Below are 16,363 nucleotides of genomic sequence, written 5' to 3' on the forward strand. Positions count from 1 at the left end.
TTGCTGTGCGGTTGCCGCGCTGAGTAGTTAGCTAGCGGCAGTGTTCTTCTGCAGATGTCAATAAACGGCTGTGCTCCCTGGCTAGCTCACGGGAAGCAAGACCAAACGACACCTCCGTCTCCTCGTTGTCTGAGCTCGCCACATTGGTGTCAGAAGTGGGATGATGGTGGCACCCCATGTTCTGACCCGAATGACTTTTCCCCCGCTGGTCGTGACCGGCCGGTGCGCCAAAAGAAGGCACCTGGACATTTGCAGGACTTTGTGTGGGGCAATGGGGTCGTCGGGGACGACTGACCCCTTAGGTGGGGGGCTATGTAGCGGGTCAGGACTGTTCGGGGTTCTGTTTGTACAGTTATGTTTTGTTTATGTTGCCATAGTGACGGGTGACGCCCTCTCGCTGCGACGGTGTGTCCTTCCGGGGTCAGAGGGCGCTCTCTGTGTTGTTGTTGTTGCTGTGGTTGCTGCGCTGAGCAGTTAGCTAGCGGCAGTGTTCTTCTGCAGATGTCAATAAACGGCTGTGCTCCCTGGCTAGCTCACGGGAAGCAAGACCAAACGACACCTCAGTCTCCTCCTTGTCTGAGCTCGCCACAATATTAAACATATCAGGTCCCCATAAGGAGAATCATGTGCTAACGGCTGTCTAAATGACTCGGGTAAAGTTTGTAGCATGCATGCTTGTTGTTTTTGTCTGCTTCCACTTGTCTTTGCACTAGGATGATGTCGGCGTAAATGTGCAGTCATATTCGTTGTGTTTCCACTAGTGCTGTCAGCGTTAATCTCGTTGAAATGACGTTAACGCCACAACACGGCAAATCTCCGTTAACGAGCTACCCCTGCGTGGGGCTAGAAGGCCAACACATTAACGAGCTAACTGCGCTAACACACTAGTTCCCACCCATGTAATTGAGCATTGCATGGCACATCCAACATGTGCCGAAAGCCGAAAGCACTGTATCGAACGGTTCAATATCGATACCAGTATCGTTGCACCCCTATTATTTATTTTATTTTATTTTCAGTTGTTACAGATGGGACAGACATGACTGAGGGATAGGAAAGGGAGAAAGAAAGATGAAGGAAAAGAAAAACAGAAGGGAAGAGGGACAGTGAGAAAGGGCACTTAAAAAGAGAAAGAAGAGAAAAAAAATCTCCTGGATCACCTGTTGAGAGAAAACAAGCAAAACACAACACCATCACATTAATCTAGCTAAGTGTAAACAGCAGTAAATACTAAATATTGAATGTTGTTGTGTAGCAAGCAGGACCGACAGCGCACAATGTGCTTTGACGTAGCAGCCAATAAAGGTGTAGTTTATGTCTATGAACAGTGAACACCCGTGTGCACACCTGTGTGGATCAGCGCGCTTGTATTCAAAAGGTTTCTCCATGTAATGGCCTGCTAGAGCAGCGGTGCCCAACCTTTTTTGTGCCACGGACCGGTTTATGCCCGACAATATTTTCACGGACCGGCTTTTAAGGTGTCGCGGATAAATACAACAAAATAAAACTAGTACCTGTACCGAAAAAAGGAAGATTTATTCATAACACACGTGAACAGTCCCAGGAAAACAGAGTTAACGATAAAAACAATAACAAAATAACACTGAAAACCATACATTTCACACCCGAGCCTCAACTCTCGCGGCCCGGTAGCAAACGACTCGCGGACCGGTACCGGTCCGAGGCCCGGGGGTTGGGGACTGCTATGCTAGAGGATGTAGAGAGCCATAGCCCTGTCCACCAGGGCGTGAAGCAGGCATGGAGGAGATCCAGGCTCCAGACATCCAGAGTGCGAGAGCCCAAGGAGGACCACCGGAGGGGCATCCGTGCCCCCCTCCTGGGAAGAGCTGAAGAGAGCCCCAGATGAGGAGTCACCCAGTAGCCACGGAGCAGAAGCCAGAGGGGGCTGCAGTGGCGTGCCCGCCGGCTCAGCCGGCAGCCAGCTGAGCCAGAGTGAACCGAGCCACAGGCCCAGAGGCCGGAGGCCCGAGGGCCCCCTTTGCCCCGGAAGAGGCCTGACCGGGCAACAGGCACCAGGCCCCCCCAAGTAGTCATCGGGGGTGAGCTGGTACATACCTGAGCGCCCAGCCCCGGACACCAAGAACCACCAACACACCGACCCCTGAGGGCATCAGTTACCGGCAGGGAGTGTGGTGAGGGGAGATAGGCCTGGGAGTTCCCAGAGAGGTGTTGCTTTTCAAGATCTTTTAACTGGTTTCATTTTGTCAGACAGGTTCTAACAGGTCTGCCGGTAATCATGCTTGAGCGTGTTTAGTTAAACTGAACTTAGTCACAGTTAATTCATGATTATAAAGAGGGCAATTACTTTGTCACACAGAACCAGGTAGGTTTGGATAACTTGTCTCCTTTAATAAATGAAATCAACATTTAGAAACTGCATTTTATTTTTACTTAGGTTATCTTTGTCTAATATTAAAAATTGTGATCAAAAGTGTGATAAATATGAAAAACAGTAGGAGATCAGGAAGGGGTCAAACACTTCTCACACCACTGTACTTGTTGGATAAAGGTAGTTATACACAGAGGTACTAACTTAGCTCAGCTAAATCACACTGTCTGTATGTGGTCAGTGACTGAAGGGTTCAGGTTTGTTTTTAATTTTGTTTTGAGTCCGCATCGTTGAAGCTCTGAGCCTAACTGTACAGAGGAAATTGAGTTCATTTATGGTGCATGTCATTGTTTGACTTGGCACCAGAAGGTAAACAAGAAAAACTGAAGTGACCCTGTAAGTATTCTCCTGTTGACCATCTTCTACAGTTTTTCTCTACATACCAAAGCTTCAGCAGTAAGAGGAAAATCGTTCAGAAATTTTAACTATTTAAGGAGACAGGCACTTCTCGCGTTTTGGCCATATTGTATTTCTCCTTTGGGGTGTTAAATTTCATTCCGTTTTATTATACAGGAAAAGGAACATATAATGGGCTGCATGGAACTGGCCTGGATCAGTTAAAACTGGTTTACAGCAGTTCTTTTCTGCAGGACATAAGTTTGAATCACATTGCAAAACATAACAAAATAAAAACGACCAACAAAAAAAACTTCTGCAAAGACAGAGACGATGGACACAAAAAGATTTTATATGCCTGTTTGAAATGTGTGAAGGAGCTTGTTGCTCTAATGCAAAACAGGTATCTTTGATTATATCTTAACATAGCTATTGCTGTTATTGTCAAAGTAGTCTAAAAGTCTCTTGTCCAAGCTCTTTTGTTTTGTTTTTTTTTTCTCAATTTTTGTTTTGTGTTCCATTTGTGGGAAGGTCAAGGACACTATAGGCTACGACACCTTGGGCCACTGTTTTTTCCTTGAGGATGGGATTGAGCAGCGCAACACTTTCTACCACAACCTTGGCCTCCTGACCCGACCTGGGACTCTTTTACCCACCGATCGCAATGAGACCCTCTGCCTCAGCATCAAGGACAAAGTCTACAAGGGCTACACTCCCTCGCCCAGTACAGAGTGCAAGTAAGAGAACAGGACGATGATGTACATTTGTGGTTACAGATATAAGGAATCACATCGGCATCAGCATAACGTTTCCACTCTGTCATCAAAAACATGTCTGATTAGTCACAATACTTAGATATCATAGATTTGTACTGGGATAAAACCACTTTTCGTATCTTTTATACGTGTTTGTATGTTAACTATGATGTTTTTTTTTTTTTTGTTTTAAATGTCCTTTCATTGGATTGAAACATCTTTGTTTTTATTTATACCAACAGAGTATAAAGGGTATAGGTATATATAAAGGGTTATTTGATTTCCATTTTTAAAAATGCAATGCCTGCATTTTAGATTAAAAGTGGAACAAATCATACCCATTAGCCGTGAGAAAGCATGTGTGGTGGTGCAGACGTATTTTGAGAAGGGACAGATGGTCTGTGTGAGAGAGATATTGGCAAGGTGGTTTTATCCAGGCAATAACAACATCCCCTCTCCATGGGATGTTTTCATGTCATAGCAAGACCAAGAAAAGTGCCTTTGTGAGGAAACAGAAAGGTCTGTTTCCAAGAGCGTGATAGCGTGTGTGTGTCTGTGTCTGTTGGCTGAGCTTTCCCCGTGAAGCGTTTATGTTGGAGAGGCGGATTATTGAGGGAATTTGGGAAATCTCACAGGTTTCTTTGATGTCTGTCTTCTTCTTCTTAATCATATTTTATGATCTGATGAGATACTCCTTCTTTTTTTTTAATATCTCTGTCTACTCATGTGTATGTAATCTTGTGGTTGTTTTTCAGGGCAGTCTCAACATTCTGGATCGCCAACCCCAACAACAACCTCATCAGTAATGCAGCAGCTGGTTCTCAGGTAATAATATCAGAGCTATGAAAGAAAAATAACTTTTTCCACGTAGTGCAAGGAAACCTGTGACCAAGAGTAGAACGGCTACTCCTTATTGATAGATTAACTATTATTAAAAAAGCAAAAAAATAAAGCTACACTGGCTTTGGTGTTCCTGAACTTTACATATTATTAAAGACCTTCATGCTCATAAAAAGTTATCCATCAATAAAAAGGGGATTTAACAGTCCTTAGTGTTTGATAGATGGAGCAATAAATCGGTAAGACCTTTAAATATAAAAGCTAAAAAAAAAGAAAGAAAAGAAATCACTCAATTTTATTTTGGTACAAACTGCTCGGAGGTCCACAGGGGCTATGCTGTGTACTACTTAACAGTGGGGGTATTTCTTTGTTTTGGACTGCAAACTTAAAGAAGCCAGTAAGTTTCTGTGAACTTTAATCTTTCTGCAGGACGTCATCAACATGAGAATAGTGTGACACTCACCCAGATGCACTTGTTGTTATTGTTATTGTTTTTTATGTTCCACCAGCTGATTGTATATCAGTGCTGATAATGAAATTCCTACTCCTCTAGTTTGTCATGGTTATCTTCTGTTTCTCTATTCTACTTCCTCCTCCAGGATGCTGGGATTTGGTTTGTGTTCCACAGCTCTTCCACAGGTGACTCCCATGGCCTGGTGCCAGAGACCAAGGCCGAGCTCACACCTTTGGGGATTTTTTACAACAATCGTGTACACTCCAACTTTAAGGTATTGTTAGTCTTGCTTTTTGTGCACTATGCAGTCCAAGTTCTTGCTGTGCTGTCTCTTTGTGTCTCTGTGCTTTAGCAAGGAGGAGAGAAATACAGTGTTTGTATTCCAAATGACATTGCACATAAATCCCTGTTTGATTACTTAGTTATTGCTAGAAAATGGGAATAGAGACACACACACACGCACTAGTAGGGTCCACAATGGTGCTCTGTTTTGTAATGACAGAAGTCGGGCAGGTGAACTGTAAGCTCTTTGTCCAGCTTCTCTTACAGAGGAAGGAGCCATGAAGGTTAAGACTATGCCTCGGTTATACCACAAGACCAACTCACAGGCCAGGTTTCCATGTACAAAAAAACACAGACAGGCTTAATTTATTTTAACAGGGAAAACGAATCCGTATGTTTAGACACATGTACAGCCTTCATTCTGTAACTTTACATTTAAGCACGTATCAGGTTCCACGCCAGAAGATACACTAGTGGAGTTGTTTATGTCCCTATAGCAGAAAACCTCCATTTGTACTTGTGGTTTTGCTGCATTTTATTGTAATCATGCCTTCCAGGCAGGGCTGTTCATCGACAAAGGAGTGAAGACCACCAATGCCACTGCTGCTGACCCCCGGGAATACCTATGTTTGGACAACAGTGCCAGGTGTGTATGTGTCTAGACACAGACTGCAAACAGATTTGTTGATACTTTAAGTTTTCCATAACTGTTAGTATTACAGCTAAGGACATGTTGACCACTCGTGGTTACAAATACATAGACCTGGAAGTGATTTTTGGCACATATCCAGCATCCAGTATCCAAGCAGACTATTTAAGAGTCTGCGGTTGGTTATCAAATGCGTCATAGTGTATAGTTATTCTGTGTAAATATTTCAGTATTTGTGGTTTACTTATCTACTGTTTGTTTAGTGCTACTGTCACAAACTGCATGAATTAAGGTATTTGTAGCTCCCTGTTGGATATCAGCTGGGATGTAGCCATTGACGGGGATAGACAGATGGCTTTATAGTGTGCTACTGCATTTTAGTGGAAGGTCTGTCAGATTTGTGTTGACAGAGGAAACAAGACTTTACAGATAGTTTCCACTCTGCAGCTGCCTACCTGAATACAGCCCTCAGCTAGGTGGAAAAAATGTGTCTAGTGAGACTGCGCACTGTGGTCTGTGTGCACAAGTATGAAGCGAGGGATTTTAAATGTTGTTCAAGTGCAGAAGGCACGGGGAGGTTTGTGTTGTGTATTTGCAAGATATGGTAACAGTTGTTAGAAAACGTCTCCAGCGATTTATGTTGTTCTCAGAGGTTTCATCTAGCTCCACAGTTGGTAAAAAAGAATCCCTTGAGCAATGATTTGGCTTTTGACAAGGTTTTAAAAATAACACCCTGAAATGCCACCACAAGGGTGCAAAAGGAACACGAGCCTCCCCCCCCCCCCCCTTTTTTTTTTTTTTTTTTTTTTTTTTTTTTTGAACACTATAAAAGTATTTCTGAGAACATTTATGTTCTCAGGAAGAAAGAAACCTTTTGTGACTAATGCCACTATGCCCTCTTCCTATAGTGCCACCTAAAGATGAGCACAGCAATTCAACAGTGGAGTTTTAAACCTTTAATCTAAATTCAGTTATGTATAATTTGCGTGTGTTTGCATGTTATTTAGTGCATTGACTTTCACGAGTACCATATGTACTAAAATTAAAATGGGGAAGTGGTGGGGTTGGTGTGACACTGTGGTAAGCACGAATAATTACAAAGACACTGATGTCGTCATCGAAAAATCCCAAGGAAAATATCAGAAAAGTATTTTTAGTCACAAAGTATTTTTATTGAATTATTTTTAGATTTCGCCCACACCAAAATGCCGACCCTAGTCGTCCTCGGGTGGCAGCTGTCATCGACACTTTGATCTCCTTCAAGAACAACGACTTGGGGGCGTGGATACGCGGTGGAGACATTATCATCAAGAACTCTGGGTGAGACATCTCATTAGCTAGGATTCAGTTTGTGCTGGTTTGGCAGTTTGCTCCAAGTCTTCCAGTGAACCGAGGGTGAGAAAATAAACGAAGGATGTCTTCACAACAAAAAAACATTTTCTAAGACATGTCTTAACATATTATTCTCTTATTTGTTTTTCTGAACAGCTTTGCCGACAATGGAGTGGGATTGTCCTTTGCCAGGTGTGTACTTGTCTAAATCACTCTTTCACTGTGTTTTTAAGCTTTATTTGTTTTTATTGTCGTCCCGCTGGATGGGCTAACTTTTTGTAAGTGATATGATAGCAAGGTGGCTGTTCTTCCTGCAAAGTACAGAAACGATTGCATTAATAATTAACTAATTATCTATTATCCCTTGTTCTCCAGCGATGGCAGCTACCCTAAAGATGAAGGCTCCAGCCAGGAGGTGACGCAATCCCTGTTTGTGGGCGAGAGCCGGAACAGGGGGACGAATGGAGGACAGAATAAATACTGGGGCGTGGGAGGAATTGACGGAAAGATGAGGACGCTACCTAGAAACAGGTGAGGGGAGAGCAATAAGTGAAAGATTAAATAATGAATTGTGGAAAGACATATTTGGAGTGCTAAGGCAAAAGTCCAAATCAAACTTGACTTTTCTCAGGAATTTCAGGGAATAGAGCTGCCAAAGAAATGTAGGCTGGGAAAACAAACAAGGAAGAGAGAAGCCAGCAAGGCAACAGACTTGTTGAAAAGATGGACAGATGAAGGTGTTACAGCTGCTTTTAGCTGATAGTGAGATTGTGAAATGAAATGACATTTAAGTAGTCTATAAAAACATGGTGGTGGCATCACGCACAGCAGTTCTTAGGAAGGAAATGCCTCATGCTGAATTTGGTTGCATAAGAGGAAAGGGAACTTTCTTCACCATTTCAGACCTTTAACACAGCTCCCTTTAGTTTCAGGTAGATGTCACAGTTTCAGTCCTAGTTAGAGGGTTATATATGTAGGGTGTGACACAAGTGAAAAACCCAGATGTTAATGAGCAGTCTGCCCAGCACCATTTGTGACACAAGAGGCTCGTCCTGCTGTAATACCAAATCAGACAGGGTGGTAAATCCTAATTTCTTGGTTTTGCAATGCCCCAAGGATCTCCTGGCAGCTGTCTCCATGTTTTTTTTCCCCCTTTCCGTCTCTTTTATTACAGATATTGTTATACAAGAGAAGAGGAGCTTAAGTAGGATGCTGGAAAATAATTACTGTATTTGAGTTTCAAGAATCAGTGTGTTTGTGGCCACTGTGTAGAGCTTTAAAATCATTTTACGGGCCTCTTCAGTGCCCTGCGACATCTGGCTCGCTCGGTTTAATTGCCGTTGTTGCTGCTGACACTTGTTATTTCTTGCCAGGGGAAACGAGTACATTTTTTTTTTTTTTCTGTTTGGTCATTTTTTCTGGATTTCTTTTAAACATCTCTTAAAATAGCTATCACAGCTATCTTGCACTGACTGTAACATCTACATTGCTAATGTTAACACAGCTGGGTTTTGCCAGTTCATGACTAAAATGGTCCTGTAACCCATGTAAATGATGACTGTTTACCCCAGTCTGGTTTTATATGGTTTTATATATTCCAGCAATTTCCCCGTTGTGGGATCAATAAAGTCTTATCTTATCTTATCATTCCTCATCATCTCCACCGTAGGACGTTCCCAATCCGAGGTTTTCAGATCTACGATGGCCCAGTGCGGCTTACACAGAGCACATTTCGTGGCTTTGCCCCCTTAAGCGAAACAAATAAACGCACAACAACCACACCAGAACGAACTACGCCAGAAAACACCACGCGTCATACCAGTGCAGTGGGATTCAACTTGAAGAACACCTGGCAGCTCACCCCTCGAAACAACCTGTCCCAGCTCAGCTTCCACTCCACAGTAAGTAAGGCTCAGTGAGACTTGACTTGGGACGTCATAAGAACATTGAAGCTTTTATTCTTTTTTGTAAATGTGGTGCACTGTCCCAGTGTTGTATTTCCAAAGGGAATGTGTAATATTTGAGCAGTGTTTGAACCTGTTCAGAGACTTTGCTTTCAGTCCAGGTCAGCAGGGATATATCTGTTTATTCAGACAGTAGATGTGAATATTCCTTCTCTGACCCGATTCATTCCCTTGTCCTTCCTTTATTTCTACCTAAAACCAGTGCACCGTACTTTATGCCCACTTTCTCTTTTGTGCTTTGCTCCTATTTGTTATTTACCCCTACAACTATCTTTTAATAGACTGCTTCAAAAAAATTAAAGGAACACTTTTTAATCAGAGTATAGCATCAAGCCACTTAAACATCTAGGATATTGATCCGGTCACTTAAGTAGCACGAGGGTTTTTCAGCTAACGCCAAAACATTTTCAGCTGCTTTGGTGTTAATGAAATTAGCAGCAAGTGCACTAGAGGTGCAACAATGAAACCTCTGCCAACGCAGGAATGTTTTTACAGGTCGAAGACACTGCCATTTTTTCTTTATCTTTCTGACTGTTTTTTCACTAGTTTGCATTTGGGTGAGGTTGTTGTCAATACTGGTGGCATTGGGTGATACCTGGACGCTACAGAGGTCTCCCATCAGAGTCTTACGAGCATGGAGGAGATTCCAGGAGACAGGCAGTTACTCTAGGATGGCTGGTCAGTGCCGTAGAACACAGGTGTCGAACTCCAGGCCTCGAGGGCTGGTGTCCTGCAGGTTTTAGATGTGTCCTTGATCCAACACAGCTGATTTAAATGGCTAAATTACCTCCTCAATATGTCTTGAAGTTCGCCAGAGGCCTGGTAATGAACTGATCACTTGATTCGGGTGTGTTGACCTAGGGTGATATCTAAAACCTGCAGGACACCGGCCCTCGAGGCCTGGAGTTCGACACCCCTGCCGTAGGACTGGTTTCTACTCACTAGTTCAAGGAGGAAGCGGATGAGAACTGCCAGATCCATACAAAATAATCTCCAGCGGGCCAATGGTGTGAATGCCTTTGACCAAACCATAAGAAATAGCCTTCATGGGGTTAACATGAGGGCCAGACTCTCCCTAGTTTGCTGTGTGCTCAGAGCCCTGCACTGTAGAGCTTGACTGGCATTTGCCATAGAATACCAGGATTGTCAGGTCCACCACTTGGGCCTATGCTCTTCATAGATGTGCTCAGGGTGAATCTGCTCTCATTTGGAGGGGATACACAGGCTGAACAACGGCACTCTGACTGCCATTAGGTATTAGAATAAAATCCTCGGACTCGTTGTCAGACCCTATGCTGGTGCAGTGAGTCTTGGGTTCCTCCTGGTGCACAACAATTCCCGACCTCATGTGGTGAGAGTGCAGGCGGTTCCTGAAGGATGAAGGAGCTGAAACCACTGACTGATTCCCATGCTTGCCTCGCTAAAATTCCAGGAGCTCCGTGATGCCCTGGTCCAAATTTGGGAGGAGATCCCCCAGGACACCATCAGTGTTCTCATTAGGAGCATGCCCCAACTTTCTCAGGCATGCAGCCAAGCATCTGGGGACCATATGAATTACTGAGTACCCTTTTGAGTTGCAGCAGTTAAAATGGACTAGCCTGCTACATGATTTTTTTTATTTTATTTTTTCAATTCGATTTTAAAGATGTATTTCCATCAAACTTTCCTTTAGTTCCTACCTAACACATTACCCAGTCTATACCAGCATTGATGTCCAGCATGAAGATTTTTACCCTTTAGATCTGATGTGTTTTCAAAGAGTTTGTTTAACTTGTTAGTGTGTTTGGGTCAGAGGCCTGGCAGAAACAGAATCGGGAGTCGTTTCAGGCAGAAAGAACACAGAAGAATAAAGGAGCCATCTTTCAGAATCAGGCCTGTGCAGAAACTGTTGTAAATCACTGGCGCCCTCTTGTGGGGTCATTGTACAGTGCAGTGTTTTTTTTTATCCAAAGGCAACCTTTAATAGGCTAATTTGTCAAGTAGCTTGATTGGAGATTTCAGTTTGGCACATAAACTTTGAAAGATGCACAGCCAAGAAACCAAAAAAATATAATGCAGTTATATTACCTGTCCTTATGCAGTGCAAACAGACCTCTATAAAAAAAAATGTAAGTGAGCTGTCCCAGGAATATGGAGAAGATCATTATGGAAACGATGGAAAGTTAAGCAGGTATCTGCTTAACTTAGATTAAAAATCACCTCTCAGTAAGTAACACAAATAAACTCCTCAGGTACATCTTCGTGCATTCTTTGGACAACCTGGAGAGTGGTTTGATGAAAACAACCTGGACGGTGACAAAACCTCCATCTTTCACGATGTGGACGGCTCAGTGACAGGCTACAGTGACACCTACGTTGGCCGAGCAGACAACTACCTGATCCAACATCCTGGCTGTGTGAAAAACCTGAAGTGGAATGGAGTGATATGCAGCGGCCGCTACTCTCAGGTACAGCGCACTCGAGTCTGCACCTCAGTATTGTTCTGTCCTTCTGATGTAAAAGTGATTGTTACATTCCACAACATCCTCCTCTCTTCTAGGTGTACATCCAGACCCAAGGAGCCCCTAGCCTGAGTTTATCCATCAGCAGAGATGAATACCCTAATTCTCCTCTGTTACTGAGGGGGATTAACAGCCAGGGGGCGTCGTCCCAGCAGTACCAGCCCATCCTGATGATGAGCAAGAGCTACACTCTGCACTGGAGTGGGCCTGCGCCCAGAGAAATGGTCCTCTCTCTCATTAACTTTGATAAGTGAGTAATAAGAATGACTGTGTGTGTTCGCCTCTTCAGCCACTGCTAGTCCAAGTCTTGAAATATCTGTAATGTCCTGCAAGTGAGGATGCAACACACTGCATTGAAGGGTCGTGTACTGATGTTTTCAACCACTTTCAAACTGCTCTTTCATTCACTCAGGGATGACTGGGTGCTGGTGGGACTCTGTTATCCGTCAGACACCACTTTTCAGATTATGTCCGACACATACGACAGGCAAAGCAACACGTTTGATGACATCACAGACTACGGCACCGTGTTATCCTTCCCAGAGCTGCAGAAAAAGACAATGGAGAGGAAGTACTACTTTGACCAGACTGCTGGGTGAGATGAAAGATTGTTTTTCCTTTTCCTTGTTTGAACTCTCAGTTGGAAATACTGCAATGTGATGACTGTAGGAGATTTGGTTTTTTAATAAAAAATGAGATCAATTTTATTTCAATTGTGTTTTTTTTTTTTTTTTAATCCCTCGGTGACTCTACTGAGTTTCTAAAAGTTTATTGTTTCTCATCATCCCCAGCTTATTGTGGCTCTACCTTCGGGCCCGGCATGGTCGTGATGGTCACAGCTACTGTTCTGTTAAAGGCTGTGAAAGAGTGAAGATCACGGCCACTACATCCTCCAAAGAGACCTGTAACTGTACAGCCAAAGCTTACCCCAAGTATGCCAAGGCTCCCTCAGTCGTGGTGCCTATGCCGGCTCTAAACACGCAGCCCTGCAGAGACTGCGGTGCTAAACAGGTTTGTTAACATTTAAAGTGACCTCTTCATTTGGTCAATTAAATCCAAAGCTACTACCGCTGATCGACATGTGTCTGTCTCAGCTTGTGTTTTCCAGTGAGCCATGGACCTCCTACCTCCAGACTCAAGTGAAGTCTCTCAGCATTAAAGAGCAGCAGCGAGGAGATAACGTCTCCTTTATCACTGTAAGCAAAACTGCCAGGCAGATAAAAATACACCCAAACACTTTATCTTCATGTTTTAAACTTCAGATTTAAAACGGGGTTTATTTAATCCAATTTCTTTGCTGTAATTCCCCAAGGTGAATGAGATCACCATGTCCTTCTCACAGCCGGGGTTTTTCCTGGTCTCAGTGGATGCCTGCTCTGGAAAAGTCACCAAGAAAACCTCATTTAGTAAAGTGGATAAAAAGATGGAAACATACCTAAAAACTGACATACCAAACAGGTGAGGCAGGGCAAAACTGATAAATAAATACATACACAAAACAAATCAAGTTCGTAAATATGCACAATAAATAGAAAATTCCCATAAAAATAAAAGTTGACAGGAAATCAAACCTATCGCTGGGATTCAGACAGGGATTATCCACACCGGAGACACTTGTGTAACTAGATTTCATCAAAATAAAAAAATCTTGAAACAATTATTTTAAAAATTACAGAATAAACTGCACAATCTAAATTGCTCCTCATAGCTTTCCCCAAAGTTTGCCCCTTTGACAGACAGACATCACTCTTTTAATGACTTATTTGAACCTTTTCTCTTCATCTCTAACTTCAAACAACTGATAATGCAGTTTGTAGTGCAGTGTTAATAAAAGACTATGAAAATAAACTAACATTTTAAGGGTTAGGTGTAGTTTAATAAATGGTCTGTTTTGTTTAGTTCATTATAATCCAGTCCATTTATTATTCAGCTTTCTGTTGCAGTGTAAATAAACTGAATTAGCTTTTGTTTTGTATGTTTCCCCCAAACATCACGCAGCAGGTAATTCATAGAACTATTAGGGAACAATACAGTGTTTTTGATTTAAGATATTTGAACTTTTATATTAAATTATGTAGTTCTAGACATGTTTTTTATGAGCTTTCCAACATAACTCATTTTTAATTTTAGTTTCTATTTTGACATTGTTCGTCATAATATTGACTTCATTATTTATTTGACCGTCACTAAATATTAGATATTCTATTTTTTCATTTGGTGATAAATTACTAAGATCAAAGCATTTTTTGTAAAATGTTTCCCTCTGTATTCAGGGCGTGTTTTAAACTTTGGGAAAAAGGAATATAAATGAGTGTTTTCAGGAAGTAAAATGTATTTTAATAATTCCTTGTGTGGGTTTTGGTTTGGGTTAACGTGGTTTTCCTTTTTTCTTTTTTTTTGGATGACACTATAATATGTCTTATGGTTGTAGAGTGGCTTTTTTAGAAGTATTTATTTCCTCCAGGTCAATAGTCCTCGTGGCAACGTGGGGACAGTCGGGGGAGCTGGTCAATATCGCACCACATCTGGTCTCTCTTGGTGTGGCCAAAGATCCTGATCTGCATAGTAAAGGTTAGTACTACTTTAGTTTGTCTGTCTATCTGTATTTTAGATTTCTTTTACATGCCTTTTCCCCCGCTCCTTTTATCGCAGAGAGTCTGGCACTTTGGGGCTTCCGAGGGAGTTCCTCACCTCCTTTTTGGGTTTCACTACTGGCTGGACAAGGCGATGACGTCTTAGGGCTGCAGGAGCGCTACTTGCCTCTGGGCTTGGAGATGTATGGCTGTCCGCGACCTGCAACTCAAAAACGCAAAGACCTAGAGCTTCTGAGAAAAGCCACAGGACAACAATAACCAATGTGAACTGTACATGTTACCTAGCCGTAATGCTGTTGCACACAGATACACAAACACAGCCATTTGATGAATGTGAACTGCTGAACCTTTAATTTATTAACGATGACAAAGATGTTTACTGCTTTCAAGAGGAATGAAAGTGGGGTTTTTTATGAATCGAATGAATTTTTTTGTGTATGTACGCGTGTGTATGTATGTGTCAGTATGCCTTTGGGCCATGAAGTCAATGCACTTTCCTTTTTATATACACACAACCTGCCTTACTAGCCAGAGTGACGTAATGGAGCTTTACAGTAACAAAGGAGAAGAAACAAACCCAAAGTAATCCTGCAAGATCTACCTACCTGTCCTATTTATTGTGCAGTAATTGACTCTGAACACAGAACCCAATTCATTGCATACACAGATCAAAATGTAATTATGAGAATAAATAACTTTGATTTGACGTGAAAGCGAAATAAGATGGATTTGATGTGCTCAGGTCGAAGGAAGTGATAAAAACAAATGTCATTGCCTCTGAGATGTGAATGGCAGTATTAAGCCAAAAACCATTGTTAATGTGGTTTAGTCGCATTGGTGATTAATACTGCAAATCTCCTTTAAAACATAACCATAACAAGCCATATTCTATCGAAATAATCATGTAGATGCATAATAATACTGTGTGTAAAATTAATCTGACTGTTTTTGGCCTTTCTTGTGTACAAAAACCCCTTAAAAATAACAGACTTCTGTGCAGGTGACTCCTTTTATATTTGACATGTTGCAATAGATTCTCTTTAAACTGGAAAACCTCTGAATCTCGTGCAGCTCTACATCTGAGATCTTTAAGCACCTTTTTATGGATTTCTTTACAGACTTACTTTTTTTTTTTTCCCCTCCTCATGTTTGTATTTGTCTTTTAACAGTGATGGTGTGGCAAGTGTTGGCCACAAATACTTTTCCTCTATTTTTTGTTTTGTCTTCTCAAACAGAAATGAATGTTTTACCTTTCATCTGCCTCATTCATGTGCATTATTGCCACAACAGTATGGTAACATATAGCTCTAGGTTGCCGTTTCCTTTTTTCTTTCTTAGTTTGTATCCGTGCTGTACAGCAGTGACAGTAAAAGTATCATATTTTAGCTGTAAAGGTTACACGGCTTTATTTTGAGACTATTTTAATCTTTACCGTGAGCAGGGCTCCCCCACTGAGCGATGATGAGTAGTTGTGACTGTGTGAGTAAATGTCTGATCATGTAAGGTGAAGGGATGACCTCGCTGCCTTTTAACCACTCTACTGTTAAAAAGAGCAAAAGACCGAGAGATGGGTTCAGTCCCTTTGCCTTTTCCTTAAGTTGAAGATTCATCGATGCACAAGTGAGTTGTTTGTTTTGTTTTTCTTCTTAAGATTAGGGGTGAACTTTGTAAATAAGAAATTGAACTGTACATGTAATGGAAAGTAGACTCCCATTAATGTGTGTATTTTATTTGTTTTTGTTTCTTATTAATTGATAAAAGATTAGGAAAAAACATCTTTCCTGCAATTTGTCATGAAATTGCCAAACAAATAAAGTTGTTTTGTTTTAAAGTCACATGTTGGTTGCTTCAGTAGCTAACGGATGGCCTCTCTCTTGTTGCTCTGTGGTCCAGGACTTTGCATCTGTTATACAGCGTCACCACTTGGGGGTAGCCTAGTGTTATTTGTTTGTCTCTCTTTGTTTTTGTTTTTAGGACTTTAGGATTCTCGCCTTTAACTCTACATTTTGACATTCAGTATGCTGAAAATAAGTTTGAAATTACAAACTCTTTTTCCAGGAATAATATTTTACTTACTTTTTAAATACAGTAGCTTTTAATATACTTAAAGAATCCCCAATCATCTGTAGCCTGAAAGTTACCAAGTCAGAGGAACGCTGTCGGTTTTAATGAGCCTCAGGAGATCCCGCACTATTAGATGTACAGTAAAAGCACATGGCATGATGAAGCAAAGCAGCTGCTTTTAC

The 16,363-nt window shown here is 41.9% G+C and overlaps 1 protein-coding gene across 1 annotated transcript in view; it reads left to right on the forward strand.

Annotated features, from left to right (window-relative positions):
• Window positions 1-15,952, forward strand: part of cemip2 (cell migration inducing hyaluronidase 2) — a 32,110-nt gene extending 16,158 nt beyond the window's left edge. The window contains exons 9-24 of the mRNA XM_085475089.1: window positions 3,278-3,483; window positions 4,257-4,326; window positions 4,941-5,069; window positions 5,635-5,723; window positions 6,915-7,046; window positions 7,215-7,250; window positions 7,434-7,589; window positions 8,728-8,959; window positions 11,254-11,469; window positions 11,562-11,773; window positions 11,936-12,118; window positions 12,315-12,534; window positions 12,618-12,719; window positions 12,836-12,981; window positions 13,988-14,094; window positions 14,176-15,952. Coding sequence (XP_085331215.1) covers window positions 3,278-3,483; window positions 4,257-4,326; window positions 4,941-5,069; window positions 5,635-5,723; window positions 6,915-7,046; window positions 7,215-7,250; window positions 7,434-7,589; window positions 8,728-8,959; window positions 11,254-11,469; window positions 11,562-11,773; window positions 11,936-12,118; window positions 12,315-12,534; window positions 12,618-12,719; window positions 12,836-12,981; window positions 13,988-14,094; window positions 14,176-14,375 — 2,436 coding nt within the window. The 3' untranslated portion in view covers window positions 14,376-15,952. The remainder of the gene's footprint in view (window positions 1-3,277; window positions 3,484-4,256; window positions 4,327-4,940; window positions 5,070-5,634; window positions 5,724-6,914; window positions 7,047-7,214; window positions 7,251-7,433; window positions 7,590-8,727; window positions 8,960-11,253; window positions 11,470-11,561; window positions 11,774-11,935; window positions 12,119-12,314; window positions 12,535-12,617; window positions 12,720-12,835; window positions 12,982-13,987; window positions 14,095-14,175) is intronic.
• Window positions 15,953-16,363: the final 411 nt, after the last annotated feature.

Source organism: Copadichromis virginalis, linkage group LG12 (assembly GCF_057382275.1).
Source record: "Copadichromis virginalis isolate Kocher_CV1m ecotype Utaka linkage group LG12, C_Virginalis_male_GT1.1, whole genome shotgun sequence".
Taxonomy (NCBI): Eukaryota; Metazoa; Chordata; class Actinopteri; order Cichliformes; family Cichlidae; genus Copadichromis; species Copadichromis virginalis.